Below are 20,119 nucleotides of genomic sequence, written 5' to 3' on the forward strand. Positions count from 1 at the left end.
TAATTTGACCTGTGCCATCGGTCTAATATAATAGTTAACTCAAGTTCCTAACCGATAAGGAATATAATAACACTTTAAACAGGATACTTTCTTATACTTGCAATGGAAACACGATTATCATAACCCAATGGAATAGAAAAAATACCTTAAAAGTTGACCTTAATCCTATTGCGATCAACACAGACCGATGACCTTTATTATCTTTGACAACTAAACGGATTTTCTGTAGTATTTCCATTGGATTAAATTGGGTTATGACTAATTTTTTTAAGTAGCATTTCCTTCGACTGTATTCCATTTTCGATTTGATTTGTTTTAAATAAATTGTTGGTATTTTTACTTTCCTCAAAGAAAGATATTCAAAGATTCAGTTATATCAAATTTGATCCCAAGTAAATAAACCCCATTTCAAACTCTATTATTTTTTTGTGATGCAGATTTTTATAGGTGGAGCTTTTTAGGAGATTTTTTCATGTATCGATGAAATTGAGGCACCTTGTATAACAAAACATATTAACAAACTACAACTGTAAAATGTTACTCACAAAAAAAATAGCTATAAACATTAATTAAACTTTTTTAATTAGGTAGTTTTAAAATAAAAAACAACGTACATTTCTATAGTACAAAAGTCGTAAAAATCATTTTAAACTGAACATAAGGGCGTAACATCTTAAATATACATATTTTTTTAAATGTGATTTCTTCAAGGTGGTTTTTTTTGTACATGTTTCAAATTAAATCCATATGTGTTTCTAGCGAGCGATATTGTAGTAATTTTTTACGATTTTAACAAGTCTTGGGCGTAATATATAGAGTATAATAGAATTCTACAATATGACCACCTAACGGGTACTTTAGTTTTATCGCTTAAAATTATAAAAACTCAGTTAATATACTGAAAGCTACTTCCATAATGTACTGGGCTTCCAAAATGTAAATATATTATATAACGGACAAAAGTTTCTAATTTTTACATTTTTATTATTAAATACCTAATATACAGGATGGGCCATTTAAATCTATAAAATTCAACAAAAGTTTCAGAGTTTGATGAGGGCCATCATCTTCATATCAGATTGGAACAGGTTCTTCGGGATTCTTTATAGCCAATTTAGATCTGAAACGGTAGGTAAGAGAACAAAACTTTAAATTAAAAAGTAGATCCTCCTAAAAAAGTACCAATTTTTGTTTCAAATATTAAAAAAAAAAAGTTAGCTTTCGCAGAAAATGCCACTTAAAATTTGTCATTATTGTATTTAATCGAAAGAATTGTATTGCAAAGTCATGAAACAGGCGAATTCCCCATTGTCTTTGACAACTATTGGCTAAAGCCTTTTTCCATAGTTAGCATATTTTCTTTCGATTAAATGCAAAAATGATATATTTTTAAGTCGCATTTCCTCCGAAAGTCAACGTATTTCAAAAAAATGGTGTAACTGAAAAAAGTTAGTTATTTTACGAGGATCAACTTTCTAATTTAAAGTGTTATTCTATCTCTTACCTCTAAGGATCTACTAAATTGGCCATTCAAGAAACCCGAAGATCTTAGTCCAATATAATATCAGAACAGAACTTTTATTATTTTTTGATTGGTTAACTACAAAACCAGATATTTAGGTGTATAACCCACCCTGTACATGCCCAAATTGTATGGTATTGCATTTCTGTCAAAGTTTTCAAAAAGTCGAAAAACAAAGGTTCTTTTGATTGTTCTAATTATATTTTGACATTTCCTTGAAAAAATATTATGTTTGTTTGTAGTTGACGTTATTTTGTTATATAACATTATTTTCAATTAATCCACTGTGTAAACAAATAGTTACTTCGTTAAAATATTTTTATTTTTTCTGTGTGTATATTTCGGTTTTTTCTCTTTTTATAAATATGGTTAGTTTCATATCTAATATCCTCCTGTTCAGTCAAACTTCTTTACTTATTTAAATGAACCTATTCCAGTAAAAAAATGACTCATTAACTCCACTTCATATGAGTTTTTTTTAGAGAGTCAATTTTTTTAAATATAGTTTTTGAATCGTGTATTTTTTTAATAATTTTATTTTTATAATTAACAAAATTGTATTACTTTTACTTTATGTTACAAGCCAAATTACTAACGATATCTGTTATGATAAAAAAAGGGCCGTATCCAGCCCAAAGTAAATCTTTAAGGTTAGATTAACTGTAACACCTACCTAGTGTTTAAGATTAATTCCTAAGATTATAAAACATATTTTCATATTGGAGAAAATGATATAAACTATCTTACTCTATCGAGATTCGAAAGATTCTTATGCATTGTTTAAACTTACGAAACTATCCTTGCACATTATTTGCACTAATTTTTCTGTGCACAACTTTTCTTTGTCATGTTAGATATATTACTATATTCAGAAGAATATTATTGAGTATGAAAATATCTTTTAAAATTTTATGGTGCAAAAATTTAATTTTATGATGCAAAAATTTACAGTTCAAATTGATATAATTGGGAAAATAATTGAGATTTGTCAATTGGTCTTCTTAGATGACTGGCCAAATACTTCCGAATCACTATATTTGGAACAGAAAAGGTAGATTTTATTGAAAAACCGTTTTTATACATTGCACGTTCTTTTAAAATTAAAACAAACACATTGAAAAAGAATATTGTGATAAAAAAAAGTGAATAAAATAAATTTGTGATCATACATAAAATGTTATTACAACCATTTCGCCGAACGTTTTATTAAAATAAATTGTTAACAGATAACCTGTAATTACTACGTTTTTAAATGAAAAAAAAAAAATGAAATAAAATAAATAAAACAGTTATTACTTGACATTAAAAAAATAAATAAACATTTACAGGCGAACATTCACACAAAAACCTCACAAACTCTTAAATCTTCATCTGGTTCCTCACTATATCAAAGAAAAAATTTGTGATGGTAATGTCTTTCATTAACTTCTATGTACAAATTAAGTTTTTCAAATTTTTGTTTTGACAAATCCAAAACAAACAGCCCCTCCCTCTCATTTTCGACAATGACAGATAAAGTAAAGTTGTAGACTAAAGCTTTATTCATTTATAAACCGTTGAACACGGGTTTTTTTAAATCATAAATACATACCTGAAAGTTCGTGAGTGGCTTTCTTTTGACGAGTCTATCAAACTTTAGTCTACGATTTTTTTAAGTGCTGCGTTTTCAAATGAGTATGATGACGCCATATTTTAGTTATTGTTCTGAAAAAACGCAGCAGGAAATTTGTCGAACCTTATAACCACTTGATAACATTGGGTGCTAAAACTTTCAAAGCACCTTATTTATTGAAAATCTTTAATCTCTATATATTATAAATGCGAAAGTAAGCATGTTTGTTTGTTTGTTTGTTTGTTACGCTTTCACGCTTAAACTAGCGAATGGTTTTTAATGAAACTGTACAGCAATATAGCAGAAATATCATAATAACACATGAACTATAATTTATAAAGATATATTAAAAAATAAATAAAAAAATTTAATTTAATTAGACATTTGAAATTACCATAAATTACAGATTTCTGTAAAAATAGTCAATATAAAATATTTCAAGGCCATCTTCTTGGAACGGCCATATACTCAATGAATAATTACTATTATACATTTAAAAAATAATATATTTTACCTGTGTAAAACAATCCCCACCATTATTTCGAGTGTTATAGAAAAGGAATAAACGGGAGCAACCCTTATCAATCCTTACTTTTAAGCCCAGCGAAGCGGGTGGGTCACTCTAGTATAGTATATTAATATTTTTATTATATTGTCTTAATGTTATATGGAAGCGATTTAAAAAGTTAGTCAAATTTACTGATATTCATAAGTGTTCGATAGAAACTAGTTTTTTAGCCAAAATTCAAACCGAAACATTTTTGGACTATTTTAAGTTAAAGCAGATTTTGGTGTTAGAACGAACTAAAGCAAAACTGAAATATGATTTCGAACGGACACTAATTTCTTGCTTGAAATAATCCCACCAAAACAAAGATTTCAGACAATTTGAGATTTCTATATGTTTGGAATAAAATTTTTACGGAGGTTCAGTATTTTATAGGTATATTATAAGATATGCGTTGTAGATTGTATATAGAGGTAGAAACTACTACGGCCATTAAATGCTGGTTAGGTTAATTTAAAAAATAAACAATAATTCAAACTAATAACCGTTTTATTTTAAAAATCATTTATGTATTAAATGAAAGAAAAAAGAATTAAATTTTGATTTAAAAGAGTTTTTATGAGAAGAGTTATAATCAAAATGTAATTTACATATTCAAAATGATTATTTAATATTTTATTATAAATTTTGGTCTGTCAACAATTTTGATATATTTTTGACATATAATTTGTAATATTTTGGCATATTTAATATCTCATATGTAACTTAATTATATATTACAGGGCATAAACTCATAACTCTTCAATATGCTCAGTCAACAATCGTACCATGGGAACAGGTTTATTTGTACCTTTTAATTTTTTGTGGGTTTTTTAATTAGCATACGCGTTTAGCAAGCTATTTATTTATTTATTTTTTTAATAGTTCTATTAAAATTCAAAAGTTTTTATATTTATTAATTTATGTTTCATGGGTAAGAAAAATGGTTTTTTAAACGTTACACAGACTTACGCGTGGTTTAGCGTTCTGAATTTAATGAGGAGATATTACTTACGCTTGAGGAAAGTATTGTGCCACTTATAGGTTATTTATTGTATCTGTAGAATTTGTAATAAAATTTGCATGAAAAAATTTGTGATTCATTTCAAAGAAAAACTTTTATTAAAGCGACAAGCAATTCAATAATCTAAAGTGTTTGAAGTCTTAACTCATATCACTTAAAGGTAGTGAATGTTCAGGTTTTTTTTTTGTCATCATCCTGGTTTTGCAACTTTAAGTCCTGGTCTTGATGTTGTTCTATACAGCTAGCCTTGGTTCTGATTTCAGGCTTGCAACAAGACTCTAGCAAGTGTCGTGTTTTCTATTAAATCATAAATGATGACTTTGTTACATGCATACTTTTATTTTTTAACTACTTTGTAGGTATTTCAGTAAGCCATTTAAGCAGATTATCTCTTTAACGTTTTTGATATTGTATTTTAGAGCACCTAGAATATGAAGAACGAATTTCTATTTGTAAGTAATTCGATTTAATGATTTATCTATTTGTTCTTGTAAATTAGATTGAAATGAAACAGTAGAGTTGATACAAATTTCGTGATGATACGATTCAATAATATTCTAAGGTAGGGGGGGGGGGCATAAAAAATTGTCTCTTTCGATATGTAATCCAATCATATCGTCTAATAAAAAGATCAACGAGTATATTTTTTAAATTAGGCATAAATTCAAGAAATATGAATAAAGATAGGATCTTAGACTTGAATTTGCGAGCCCAAGACTGAGCTGAACTTTAGCAGTATATTACCTGTATCTGTTATTTTATATAATGTATTATACCTGTACTTTTCTAGTACCTAGGCGAGAGAAAAATTTAATAGTTTTCTGTTTACCTTACAGTTTTTTACATATGCAACAGGTTTTATCTTTCAAATGAAATAAATAAGTCATTGAACTTATTTCTAAAAAGTGAAAACAAACAATGGACTGAGCCAATTGTTGAAATACCATGTATAGACAGTGTTGATGGCACAATCATTTGTTTTTTGACGTCACGTAGAATACTAGAACACATACTACAAAATTTGCAACTAATTTGTGCCCTCGTGGGTAAACAGTGATGATTACAAAAAAATGTTTAAAACAAAAGTTTCTTTTATTTTGATAAGAAACATTTTTTGTACTTAAACTTTTGTTCTATCACTAACGGTTTGCAAGATGGATTCTACGGACCCAAGACCAAATTGACCTATGTTGCCCATTTACGAACTCGACCTCACTTTTTATGTCCTGAACACGCTATAAAAATTTTAGTTTGATATCTTTTTTCGTTTTTGAGTTATCGTGTACACATACGGGTAGAGGAACAGACGGATAGCCAGAAATGGACTAATTAGGTGATTTTATGAATACCTATACCAAAATTTTGTTCGTAGCATCAATATTTTTAAGCATTACAAACTTGGGACTAACCTTAGTATACTATGATATATTTCATATATACATGGTAGAAAAATACCGTTTTCTTTTACTAATAAATTTTAAATATGTCTTACTTATTAAGACACATTGATTTTATCAATATTTCTTCATACTTATAGTTATCGGAAAGTAGCGATAATGGATTGTTTTAGTAAAATTTAGTCAAAGATAATAAAGGAGAAGGTAGTAAACTATTTAGGAAATGTTAATAAGAATATATTTTCCTTAATTTTACTAGTTCGTAGCGGTTGAAAGTCAAAGTTATATAGATCAATAAACTTTCAAAACTTGCATCGTTCCAGCACCTACAATGTTGATAATTTAAGCACATATAAATTTACATAAAAAAACTTTCTAAAAATACTAAAAATTTAAGAAAAAAAAAGTTTAATAAAAATATTGTCAACAAGTCATAAAATCCATTTAGAAAAAAAATTATAATAGAAAATAATTCATACTTTTAAAAAAATGACATCAGAGAACATTATTTTTGTGAGCCATTAAATATGATTTACGTTTATTTCGTGATACCATGTAGTAGTATATAAGTCGAAAAAGTATTAAATTTTTGGCTTGTTTTAATAAATGTGTTTTTTTTTTTTCGACTGGTTTGTCGAAATTTAATTACTTAATGTATACACCACTCATATAATGTTTTAAATATTTTAAACATTTACTCATAAAAAAATGTATAGTCAACAGGATCTTAATTGATTTATTCATCATAAATAAAAAAAAGTAACTTGATTTATTTTATAGAATTACATGCTAGATAGTTTTACATTATTTTATAGTTTTTATACCATGCATATTTGTAATATGCAAGGTATACTAAGTTTAGTCCCAAGTTTGTAACGCTTAAAAATATTAATGCTATGAACAAAATTTTGGTATAGGGGTTTATAAAATCACCTAATTAAACCATTTCCGGTTGTCTGTCTGCCTGTCTGTCATCTGTCTGTCCGTCTGTCATCACGATTACTCAAAAACGAAAAGAGGAGATATCAAGCTGAAATTTTTCTAGCGTGCTGAGGACCAAAAAAGTTAAAACATAGGTCAATTAGGTCTTGGTTCCGTAGGACCCATATTATAAAGCGTTAGAGATTACAAAAGTTTAAATATAAAATATGTTTCTTATAAAAAAGTAAACAACTTTTGTTTGAATCATTTTTTCGTAAACGTCACTGTTTACCCGTGAGAACGCAAACTATGCGCATATTGTATAGTATGTATGTTATGGCTATATTACTTATATATGTGTGACATATATGTATGCGTAATGTGACAGAATAATCAACACTGTCTAATACATGCTATTTCAACAATTAACTCAGTCAATTGTTTGTTATCACTTGTTGTTAAATCATAATACAATTACACCCATGCACGAAAAAAAATCGTTTTTTCTGATCGTTTCTTACAGTTAAAAGCTTTTTTATTGAAATGAAATTTTTGGAAATGAAAAACAACTTAGAAATAAGATTTTGTTGCATGTAAAAGAAAAAAGGACTGAGAATTTACCGCTTTCAAAAGGCACACGCTTGATATTTTTTCAACTTATATACCAATTTTCATTTCTTTAGCTTAGTTTATATAAGTTGTCGAAGAGTATCTACAAAAAATTTGATTTTGTGATATTAAAAAGCCCAACCCCTATACTAATTTTCAAACTTATATCTCAATTTGTAAAAGATGTACAGTGGTACAAGGCCACAAAAATGTCGAAAATTGTGGTTTTCCCTTTAGAATCTTTTCCAAGTTGCTGAAATGAGCTCACGCTTATCGTATTTCAGTTCGTGTGACATGCCAATATATTAGTCTTATGATGTAACATAAGATATTATCAATTTGACTATATTTTTACATCGTAGTTATTATCACAATGATTAAACGTTTATGTTATCCGTATAAATCGCTCATCAATCACTTTAACAAACGATTGATTTCAAGAACTTCTATAACGCCCTTTAAGTGAAATGTTTATTTAAACATACCTACTAGCATAGATAAAAAAAAAACTTAAAATATCATATGCAATTATTAATGTAAAAGAATTTATTTTAGAAAAAACACAACATCCCGACGATGAAATTTTTCGTTATGCTTCAACAATTATTACAAAAGTTGAGTTGTTTAACTTCTCTCGAATAAGCTTATTATGTACATACCTATTAAAATTAATATGAAGGGTTATTCGATCGCAAATATATAATAAATACAAACGATGAAATATGTTATATGTAGTACATTTTTTGTTTTTACATTTTTTAACCTTTTTGAGCTTTAACTTATTAAACTATCTGAAGTAGACGATTGCGTATCTTGTTAATCATTTAGTAAAAATTTAGGCAATATTATTACTTAAACATTGGAGTTTCTGTATAGCGATACCCTTGATATTTGGAATATTTTGATAAAATATATTGATAATTACTTTACGTGTGACAATTACAATCAAATATTTAAACGCTAATAGTTGTGATTAGCTTGTCTGTGCGTAGTATACAGGGTGACGAGTTTTAAATAATTTTTAATCTAGTTTTTAAGCGAAAAAATTTTTACTGTCCATCATCTTATGAAGTACAACATCCAATTTTTGATTATCAAATGGACCAATCAATATTTTTTTGGCAGATTTTAAAAGTAGGCACTTGCTCTTCCGAAAACAACAATAACTATTCTTTCAAAATTCCTTCGGCACTTTAAATGAGAGAAAATAAATATTCAAATTAACTCAGTAACTTTTTAAAAAAGCTGTTTGAGCTGAGTTCCACCGGCGCTTAAGCAAGCACGGTTTTGAAAAAAATTTTAAGGTAGTATACGGGAGGTCTAGTTCTTATCTGCAAAGAAATATTTAGTAAAATCAAAACAAAATCCTAAGATAATGGATAAAAAAAATTATTTTTCCCTCAAAATAAACTAGATTAAGAATGGCATAATTTATTATTTCAAAATTTTGTAGTCTAAGAAAACGGGGATGGAGCTATAGATATTTTTGCCAGGTGGAGCTATTTGGCTTAAACTTTTAGTGTATACAGTGTGTTATTTTCAAAAATATCCACCCTTATTAAGTCTTGATCTGATGTGATTATTGTTTTGAGTTTAAGCATGTCGATTTAGATAACGAAGGGGAAGTTCCAAAATGATACCTGGATAATTTTAAGCTTCATTCTTTTACTCATACTCACCTAAATTTTGAAATTTCAAATGGCACCTCCTACCTTATGATACCTCAAATTAAAGAGCATAAAAAGGAAGATTTTATGATTTGACAAAGAGCTACTATGTTGTTGGTTTATCGTATGGATATTTAAAATGAGTAATCGGACTCTTTAATTCAGGCATGGGCAAATGGGACTTACAGAAGTCCCTCAGAATTCTGTAACTAAAATACGAGAAAGACAGTGACAACCTAACCAGTGACAACCAAAAATACGAGAAAGACAGAGAGACAACATTCCTTTCTACCTACCTCATTACTATTAGAGAAACTGAGATAGGTAGAAGAGTCGTAGACCCGTATCGCTTCCTCCTCTATGAGTAATGCGGACTTGGATAAAGAGACACACAATAAATTTTATGGCACACAATAAAGTTATAAAAATGGTGACTTCTACTGAAAATAACTTGCCCATGCCTGTATTAATTTATTTTATACTGAACGAGCAGCCTTAAAGAAGTAGGTACATAAAAAAATGAAAGGCGGTAAGTTCTATATAAAATAAAATAGTTATAATAATAATTATTAAAGTCAATTACATCTCTAACATATTATATTAATTAATAATATAAACTATTTATTAAAGTTGTCTACAAAGTAAGTTATGTTCTGTTATTATTAAGGTATGTTATTAGACAGTCGATTTATATAAATTGTATTTATGAAGATGGTATTTGTTGCTGGTATGGTTGAATAAACGTTAGTTAACATTTTCTTAATATTTATTTAAACTATTCGATACTGAAACACTATTCAAAGTTACTATAATTAAATAATAGTTAGAAATATGAACTAATATTTAATTATTTTTAATCAATGGTTTTGCTTCAATGGATTTAGATGTTTTAAATATTTATTAAAAATTGAATTAGCTTTAGATTCTTTCTTTGATCTATGGTGTTCATTTCGGCTACTTATTTAATTAGGAATCGAGACGATTGTGGTTAAGGTCTCATTCAAAAACTTCAAGCGATTCGTAGATTTGGAACCTTCAAAAGCTAAGGAGCTTTTTATCTCTCTTTGGAATTGACATCATATTTTTAATACAAATGAAAATTTACGACACATAAATTTGTTCTTGGGTAGAAAATTTTGTTATACAACTTCACGATGCCATGAACAGAAGATTCATTGGAATTAGGTATTTTTTGGGGAAGCATTGTGTGTTATTAACTGCCATGCTTTCTCACTCATAAAATAATTCACTAGTTAAAAACCCGGTTATTATTCTTAAAAGTTTGAATATAATTTTTTAAAACGTAGCGAAAAACCTTTCCTGATGTAACATTGACGTTAGAGTTACATAGACTGAGTGTCAAACGATTGTAAGTGTGCCAATATCTGAGGTAATTGCTAAGATAAAGTCCAATGTAGATTCGTAAGAAAAAATTTAAATGTAAAGTATTTTTTTAAGTCAATAAGCGGAAAAGTTCAGTGAAATCACAATATTTTATGTAAAACATTTTGTGATATGAAAATTTAACATTCAATGTATTTTTTTATTGATATATGCCCCTATATTCAATGTAAATTTTTTTTGATAAATGTCCCTATATTCTTTGATTAATGTATTTTTTTGAGTAATATCCCTAGCTGACCAAAGCAATTCCTCAAATGTTGAAGGACTATAAATACATTAACAAGACTATAAATGCATTAACAGACAAAATTTAATAATTTAATAATATCAAAATAATAACACCGGTTATTTTTGTCGGGGACTTAAAATATTAAAATTTTAGGAAACGGTTTACATTACTATCTCATTACTTAATTTAAAAATCCTCTACATATAATAAAAATTACTCATTTGTAAATAAAGTCATTAATAATAAATATTAACAAAAAAATACAAAATACTACAAAAAATATAATAATATATGAATAAAAAGTTAAATTTAATTACATAAAAGTAACCAAAATTGTATCATATATTATATAGGTAGGTATTATATATACTAACCATTATATTGTATTATATTAAATGTTGGTTTGTATTTAATATTAACTTCCCGATTTAAATTTAATTTATCCGTTTCAATATTTGTTAAACATATAAATAAATTTCATTATACCTGTTTTAAGTGAGATACAGGTAGGTTATAGAAGTTATCTGATTTGAACATTGTATTACAGGTTGTGTTCAAAATATTAGGTAATAAATTTTATTCATCATAACACCTATTTAAGTTAGTTCCATTGCTTCAACTATTGTAAAGCCCACATTCTTTTTCACAGACCAAGAATAGGCCTTACTATTTAATCCAAAAGTTTCGAAAATTTTGACCGTTTAGAATACTAGATAATGAATGTCTAAGTTCACAATTTTGATCAAATTACGTCAAAATAACGAACTTTGGCATTAATTATCTCGTGTTCTGAAGGTCAAAATTTCTGAAAATTTGGGATTAAATAATAAGTCCTATTCTTAGCCTATAAAAAAAATTGTTAAAGTCGGTCGAAAAGTAGGTTCAAGCAATAGTTCAAGCAAGGAAACTACCTTAATCCCAAAAACTCGGTTGGAAAAAACTAATTCAAATTGAAATACAAATTTTTATCTATCACTTATGCTTAAGGTTTCCAGTGCACTAAATTTATAAGGTCCTCGAAATAAATTTATTAGGTCCTCGACATTTTCTATTATTTATTATATCCGAAAAAGTAGGTAGCCGACACTTAAGTGACTAAGTTGCGGCTTGGTTTGTTACATTTTTCGAGAAGTATCAGTATTGTACGTCCTTGAAATTCGTTGTAGGGTAAATGCTTGACACTTTAAATCAAATTGTAAAACTAAGCTTAATATTTTTAACATGATTTGAAAGTTAAATTAAAATTGATATAAAAACGAAATTATAAAGCTTCAAAGATTATATTTTCTATCAGAACAGAGATTCGTATAAAGTCTCTAAAGCGATTCATAGAAATGGTGTTCTCCTTGTTATCTCTCTCCTTCCTAAGTAATTTAAATGTTCATATTTAGTGAATTATTAAAGGTTTATAAAAAATCGACTTCACAATCCCGGTCGTGAATAAAACTTCTCCAGTTAAAGTAATAAAAATTTTGTTTATCTTCATTCTTATTGTGATGGTTCTTGGGCTTCAATTTGGTAAAATCATAAAAACTTGAATTGAGTTCAAAATTGAATAGAATTACAAAATGAATTTTAAATCTTTTTACTTACCACTAGCTGCTCTATTATATAAAGAATGATCGCGTCCCTTGCGTCGAAATACGCGTATCAAAAATCCAGCAACAACAGCAAATACCAAAATAGCAACAGATATTCCAATGTATAATGCCATATTTGTTTGTGTTTCTGCAATCGATGCTGTAACAGAAAAAAAAAACCAATTGAATAAAGTTTTATTGTAGAGGCAAAACGTTAAGATACAAAGAGGGGTTAAACAGTTTAATATTATTACATGTAACGCACGAATTGTTTCTTATACTCTAAAGAAGTTTATTACTAAAACTCAATTATCGTAAATCAATTGAAGAAAAACTAGATTTTAGTTGTGGAAACGTGCTTTGATTTTCAAATTACTTAAGTACATACAGTAAAAAATAAACCAGTTTGGTAAATAAACCAATCACAAAAGAGAAGGTCTTTTCATTTTTTTAAATTTATATTGCAACAGTGCTGTTATATAGATCAAACTTGGAAGGGTATATTGTAGTGCTTTTTCTAAAAATGCAATAAGTTCATTAAATCTATCTTATCTACTATTTAGTTCATTAAATTCATACGTATGTTTGTTTGTTAGTACGTAACAGAAACTTTGAAAATGATTTTGACCCCTTTCAAAACGTCGGATTAACTCGTAATTTCGAATAATTATCAAGGACCGATGACATTATAATAATTTAATAAGTTTATTTGATTATCCTGATCAGGATTTTCAGGAATCACGATTTTCATATCTCAAAATATATACATTTATTTGTTTTCCCACCATATTCATACTGAATTTTTGATGAATAAATAAAAAATCTAAGAAACACAAAATAAATAATAGTTTAAAAAATCTAAAAAACATGCTTTTGTTACTGGTTAAAAGGTAGAAAATAATTTCGTTAAATTCAATAAAACATATTACCGTAAAAAAGCGTAGGGTGTGCTTTTTAAGATATTTTATAAGGACTTTACTTTTACCAATATCTGTCTATAAAATATTTACGATAGTTGAAATTTACCACCCCACCACGCTTTTTTACGATAAAATGATTTTTTTACCTTAAAGAAATAATTTTCTGACTTTTAGCTAAAATTGTTTAAATGAAAAACATACTGTCCTGCAATAACTAGTCAAAATTTTAATTGGAATTTTTACTTTAACATATCAAGTTTTAAGAAAATTTAAGATTCTTCAAAATATTTAAAAGTTAATAATTAAGTTTCGATACCAAAACGAAATTATTACCAAAAAACTGAACCTTTGTTTGCCAATTAATGAGTATTTAATACGTCTTCTGTATAAATTTCAAGTCGATTCTCTGTACAGCTTACAATAAATTAATCATTAACAACAGCCCGTTTTACATGGTGATATATGAAGAAGTTGTAATAAATGTTAGTTTTTTAGTCCATACGTACTTTTAAACATGTTTTATCATTTACATTAAAAACTTTTATCAATATACGTCAAGCAATAAGCTTTAAAATCATACCAAGATTAAGAACCGTGCATAAAAATGAAAAACTTTTGCTTGTAAAAACACTGAATTTGATAGTTAATTTCTCCTGAACCGTACAGTGAATCGATATGAATTTTTCACAAAAGACATATAAAAGGATGATTAATTGATTGAAAATTTCAAATCTTTGGTATCATTTTCATTTTTTCTATATCGAAATACCTCAAATTAACTAACTACATAATAATAATTTAATTTAAAAGGCAACATAAGAGATATTCTTAAAAACTTTACTTCATCTTTTGAAAGATATACTAAGTTTACAATTCTCTGAATAAACTGTGTAATAGAATCGAATTCCTATCAAATATTTTCAAATTTTGTTTGATGAGAAAATGTATTGATACCAGGATTACTTCTTAAACCATATTTGAATTTAAACCAAAATTGTTTGCTCGAACATACTAATGAAAATTATCTATTTAAGTATTCCAAACCATAATATTCCTGTGGCTTTCTATACACCCTTCATTCAAAAACATTTTCTAAATAAGAATTTCCATAAAAGAAAATGAAGCTAAAAACTTTATTATTTCACATTTGATATGGTTTTTGAGTAGCTCCGATGTGGTGCGGTAGTAATATTCAAAAACTGTAACTACATTCTATTCATATAACATAGACAATATGAATACATTACATATAGAATTGAAAAGAAACATAACATATTAATTAAACAAAATGTTAAAATGAGATAGAAATACATAATATATTATTTTATACAGTATTATATGAAGTTATTTCCAGGGCATGCTGTTACGATTATTATTATACGTGTGTTCCTGTTCCTGTAAACCGGAAGTTCTATAAGGGACATTTACAATGATATATGTGTATTAATATATGAATTAAATAGTTAGTATATGCAATGCATATATAGAAGAAGGATACATAAACGAAACGGAAAACCTGTTGAAACATCGGTGTAATATCCTTTTTATATTCAAATTTTTTGTATTGTCGTTCAAAAATTGTATGGTATTGGTATACAGGATAAGAAAAAGTCTATTTTCTATAAAAAATTTTTTTCGTAAGTGAACTTGAATGATCGAATTGGTATATGTTGGCATTTAGACCGGGGCTCGATTGTTGGTATGTGCGCATTTTTTTCAATTCTCTGAGATTGACTCGGCAAGTTCTTATTCATAGTGTAGATCATTGTATCATAAACATTAATAATACTCGTAAGACTCTGATGTTAATAGCCCACAAAAATTTTAGCACACAAAACAAGCATACATTAAAATAAAGTTTATGAACTTTACGAAGTTGAAAAAGTCCGAAAAAAATTCCAATAACGCTTTTGGTAAGCAACGCGAAGTGAATTCATAAATCTTTTAAATATTTATCAGACATCAAATTGAAGAGTTGAAAATCTCTTTCTCCTCAAATAATCGACTTTAATCAAACATAGCCCATGTCACTTGTCCAAACATTTTCAAGGTGCAATGCCGCAGCATGACAATGACTTTAAAGCAATAATGATACGTCTGTTGTAGAGAATTTCATAATAGCTTTGAAATAATTGAAAAAATCTTCTGCATTATTAAAATAAAAAGTTTTCCCTAAATTTTTTCTAAATTCACACTTTACAAATTTGTTTTTAATGTTGGTAACAGTTGTTTTTTTTTTTTGTTAAAATGATAACATAAGTAGTAAAAATAAACAATTGACTGAGCTATGTATTAAAATATCTTGGGTAGACAATTTTGAATATCAGTGCTTTGGAATCTACATGGTTAGAAACGAATTTTACAAAAAAAGCATGCTTTAATCTCTTTAATATTGTTCGGCGGATTTGGTATGAAATTAGAATCAAAAGATTCACTATTTGAATATTTGAAGATGATTTACAAATTTTGAGCGATTTAAAATAGTTTTGAAAAGAATGGTAACTAAGATTATGCCATATTTTATTTAAAAACTATGATGTTTCAAACAAAAGTTGCTTATTTTTTACGGATTAAAATGTTTATCATAACTCAATTATGCAGCAGGTTTTCCGGGAAAAATTTTGCATTTTTTGAGAGAATATGTTAACATTTTTATTTCGCTTTTACCTATTGTTTTTATGAAAGAGAGGAAAGGAAACATCGGACACCTTGGTCTTAAAATAAATTTCTGATGAATATGAATATAAAACTTTAAATATTGTTAGTTTTAAAAAGTTTTGTGAAAGTTATTATACCAACAACTTTCTCAAATCGTGAAAATAACAATGAATATAAAAAAGTTTGTGTTTTTTTTATTTATTTATATACACATTAAGTGTTGACTTTTCATCTTAAAATTTATGTTTTATATATTTAAATTTTTATTTAGCTCGTTATATTTGAAAATGTAATTTATATTTTCTTTTTGAAAAGATTTATTTAAAATATTCGTGTTTTTTGAAAGTTTTCTATTTGGACAAAAAATATTTATTGATTGTTGACAAAAAGCTTTTTAATCGACTTAAATCAATAACAAAATTTTTATATTAAAATGATTGGCAAAAATGTGGACAATTATCACAAATCGTGGTTTTTAATTCGCTAAAAAATTTCTCCAAGTAATAATAAGTAATAATACATATCTTTATTGAGTATAAAACTTTGAAATTACTTGGAGTCTCGCAAATTTCGCAAACAATTGGAAACGTTAATCAGTTTCCCTTCAGGTTTTAAATAAGTCTCTTACATCGATTAGCGCATATTATCCCTCCCTCCAAACATTGAAAGTATTTATAAAGTAGCTTTTTTTCTTGTTTACTATGACAACGGAGAAGGATAAATCTGAAATAGTATTTTATACCAAAATAACATAACACAGAATGCTAATCATACATGATCAATTTTGTATTATTACATTTCCATTATATACAAGACGTCTAACTACCTTGGCTTCATATGGAAAACTTTTTTATTATAAGGTTTATGAAAAAAAATTATTCTTTATAAAAGCTCTGCTTTCAAAAATATTACCATTAAGCTATTCACTTTTGACATCGAATATTTAGAGTAGACATAAATTGAGGAATTTAAGTAGGAATATAAATGGTCCTTTATAAATTTAGACAATTTAGAACATATAATAAAGGAAACGGTTCAAGAAATCACTCCCGAGATATGTAAGAGTGTATTTAAACAATTTTGTAAAAATACAATAGCATGTATGGAACGCGAAGGTGCATACTTGTGTCAAAAACAAACTGAAAATTGTTTTTACTTACGTCAATAATAATAATTGTAACGTAGTGTATGAAAAATACATGTTCTTTACTAATTTTATTTTGTTATAAATGTTTCAAATTAGCAAATAAACATTTTAAGTACGATGACTGGTAAATTTAGATAAAAGATAACGCATTTTAAAAGTAGAATTTGAAAAATTTAATTTTAAATTGAAGTGGTCAGAACATACGTTAACAATTCATTCTTAAACACTTATCTTCAGTTCGTTTTTGCCTCAACGTATCCACCTTCGTGTTCCATACGTGTAATTGTTATTTTACAAAATTGTTTAAATATACTCCTACATATCTCGGGATTGATTTCTTGAACCGTTTCCTTATCATCTGTTCAAAATGGTCTACATTTATAAACGCCTATTAACATTCCTATCAAACTTTATTCATTTGTGAACACCCTGTATAATCGATGTCAAAATTGAATAGTTTAATGTTAATATTTTTGAAAGCAAAGCTTTTTATAAAGAATAATTTTTTTTCATACGAACAAAGTTTTCCGTACGTAGCCAACTTAGCTAGACACCCTGTATGTATAGTAGAAGAATCCAATGATAAACATTGAACAAAAATAATAAATTGATAAATATTATTAAATTAAATTTTTTTAATTTTAATTAAATATTCATTAAAAGCACTTATGGGAATTTATTGAATAAATAAATAAATAATTGTTTATAAATAAAATAACATTCTTTTTTTATTATTAAATATTAAAAAAATAATTAGCTGTCATACCTTATTTATACATCATTTAAAAAAAGTTATTAGTTTTATGTCATTTAATATAATATGTTAATTATTATTTATTAATGTTTATTGACATCGAATATTTTGATTGGTTACGTCAAAGAAATTCGAATCTTATATTATTAGAGGATATTAATATTTTGAACATATGCTCCAAAAAGTAGGTATTGTTCCGAATGGAAAGTATTACAAAAACCTCCGTATCAAAAGAAAAAATGAAAGTGAAGCAAAAGAAAATATAAAATAAATTTTAGTTAAACATAAATATTGGGAAATAGTAACAAACAAAATCCATAGATGCATATAGATACATACAGTGGCCTTTGAACATGTCCACCAGCCCCTTTCGGTCCATTCATTAATAACGTAAGCAAGATTTTGACTTCATAAACTCCCCCTCCTCTTTCTTACGTAAGATTCAATCTTGTTTTGCCGAATAATAAAACAATATCTGGATGACCGAGCTTTGCTCGGTATTCTTAAAAAGACACAAATTTTATCACTAATAGAAGACCGTTTTAAATGTCTCCACACAAATACCAATTTGAATGTCCCGGTAATTTATTTTATTTCATTAACTACGATATACACCAATAGATGTCAGGAAGAGTCATATTTTGCGATGTATGTTTCAGTTTTTCATGAAAAAACGAATAAAACGACGTTTTTTTAAAATAAAACCTTGTTAGATCGACTTATCGCCCCAAAAAACCCCTACATACTCATTTTCATGAAAATCGTTGGAGCCATTTCCAAGATCGTTGATATATATATATATATATATATATATACAAGAATTGCTCGTTTAAATATATAAGATTGTTAGAAAAGGGCCAGTTACACACAAACTCACAGTTTGAAATAAATTGAAGATTTTTACTCTTTACTCTTTAGAGATTTAGTTCGTTTTGTTTTTCAAAACTAGCGTATAATAATAATAATTTTTGTAAATTGACGGTTGATGATGTGGATAAAAAACGATTGTGAACGATAATGATGCCTTATGCACCACCAATATTCACAATTCAGACTCACCCGTAGAATGTATTAATAGTTGTGACAGTGGGAGTGAGGTCACACAATGCGGGCGAAGTATTTAAAGTTCCAATTAGTGTAAAACAAACATAATTAAAAATATATCAAAGTCAGTATGTGTTGTATTGCACACACATTGATACACACATACACACACACACACGGTGGCTAAATGAATCAAATGAATGAAAATACTTTAGTTACATATATGTGAACAGACAGACAGACAGATGATAGACTGGCATTTATATTCAGAGTGGTCCATAAATAACGAAATAAAAAATGCCATGAGAAACATTTAAAAAAAATTGCTGTATTCATCAGGTTATTGTCAGTTTGAAACAACAGATGCATTGTCTGTTATATGTAACGTACTATACAGTATAATTTATATATATTGTAACCCGAAAAAATCCCGAAGACGTACGATGTACGTTGGCTGAGTAGCTATATAGTCTAGTCATTTTGTATGGGTGGGTTACAACTACCATGTCCGCTGTGTCTCTCAGGTCGTTGTCAGTTTCGAACAATATATGCTTTGCATATTATACGTATACACAACTCAAATTGTGGTATAAAGTGTACACACCTACCTTTCACGTGGTTTTCTGTCTCGATTAACCTCAAAAATTGAATTGTTTTAAGTTGAAAGCTATATAACTTATATAATTGAAAAGAGGGTTCCAAAATTGAACCACTTTATTCATTACTCAATTATTTTAAGTCAAGTTTAATAAGAAATGTGATGCTGTATTGACGACCTAAACTTTCAACTTTTAAACATACCAATGATTCCATGTGTAAAAGGAACATATGCATATACCTGGTTTAGCTTTGTAGTCATGACAAAGGTTTCATTGAAAGTCATTACTATCCATTCATAGATAAGAGAGGAAATCTTAAAAAAAAAAAAAAAAAAAAAAAAAAAAAACAGTTAAAGAGGGCTCATCCCGTTAATGATAAATAAATTTAACTACTCTTAAGATTGGTTAGTTCGTTGAAATGGCGTAGTTCTGATTGAGTCCATAGAATAAATTCTGGAAATATTTATTAGGTTGGATAAAGTAAG

The 20,119-nt window shown here is 27.3% G+C and overlaps 1 protein-coding gene across 1 annotated transcript in view; it reads right to left on the minus strand.

Annotated features, from left to right (window-relative positions):
* The window catches only part of LOC123291043 (netrin receptor UNC5C-like), a 385,599-nt gene that overhangs the window by 36,109 nt on the left and 329,371 nt on the right, over positions 1-20,119 (minus strand). Inside the window, exon 8 of the mRNA XM_044871473.1 lies at positions 12,526-12,672. Coding sequence (XP_044727408.1) covers positions 12,526-12,672 — 147 coding nt within the window. The remainder of the gene's footprint in view (positions 1-12,525; positions 12,673-20,119) is intronic.

The sequence above is a fragment of the Chrysoperla carnea genome, chromosome 1 (genome assembly GCF_905475395.1).
Source record: "Chrysoperla carnea chromosome 1, inChrCarn1.1, whole genome shotgun sequence".
In the NCBI taxonomy this organism is placed as follows: Eukaryota; Metazoa; Arthropoda; class Insecta; order Neuroptera; family Chrysopidae; genus Chrysoperla; species Chrysoperla carnea.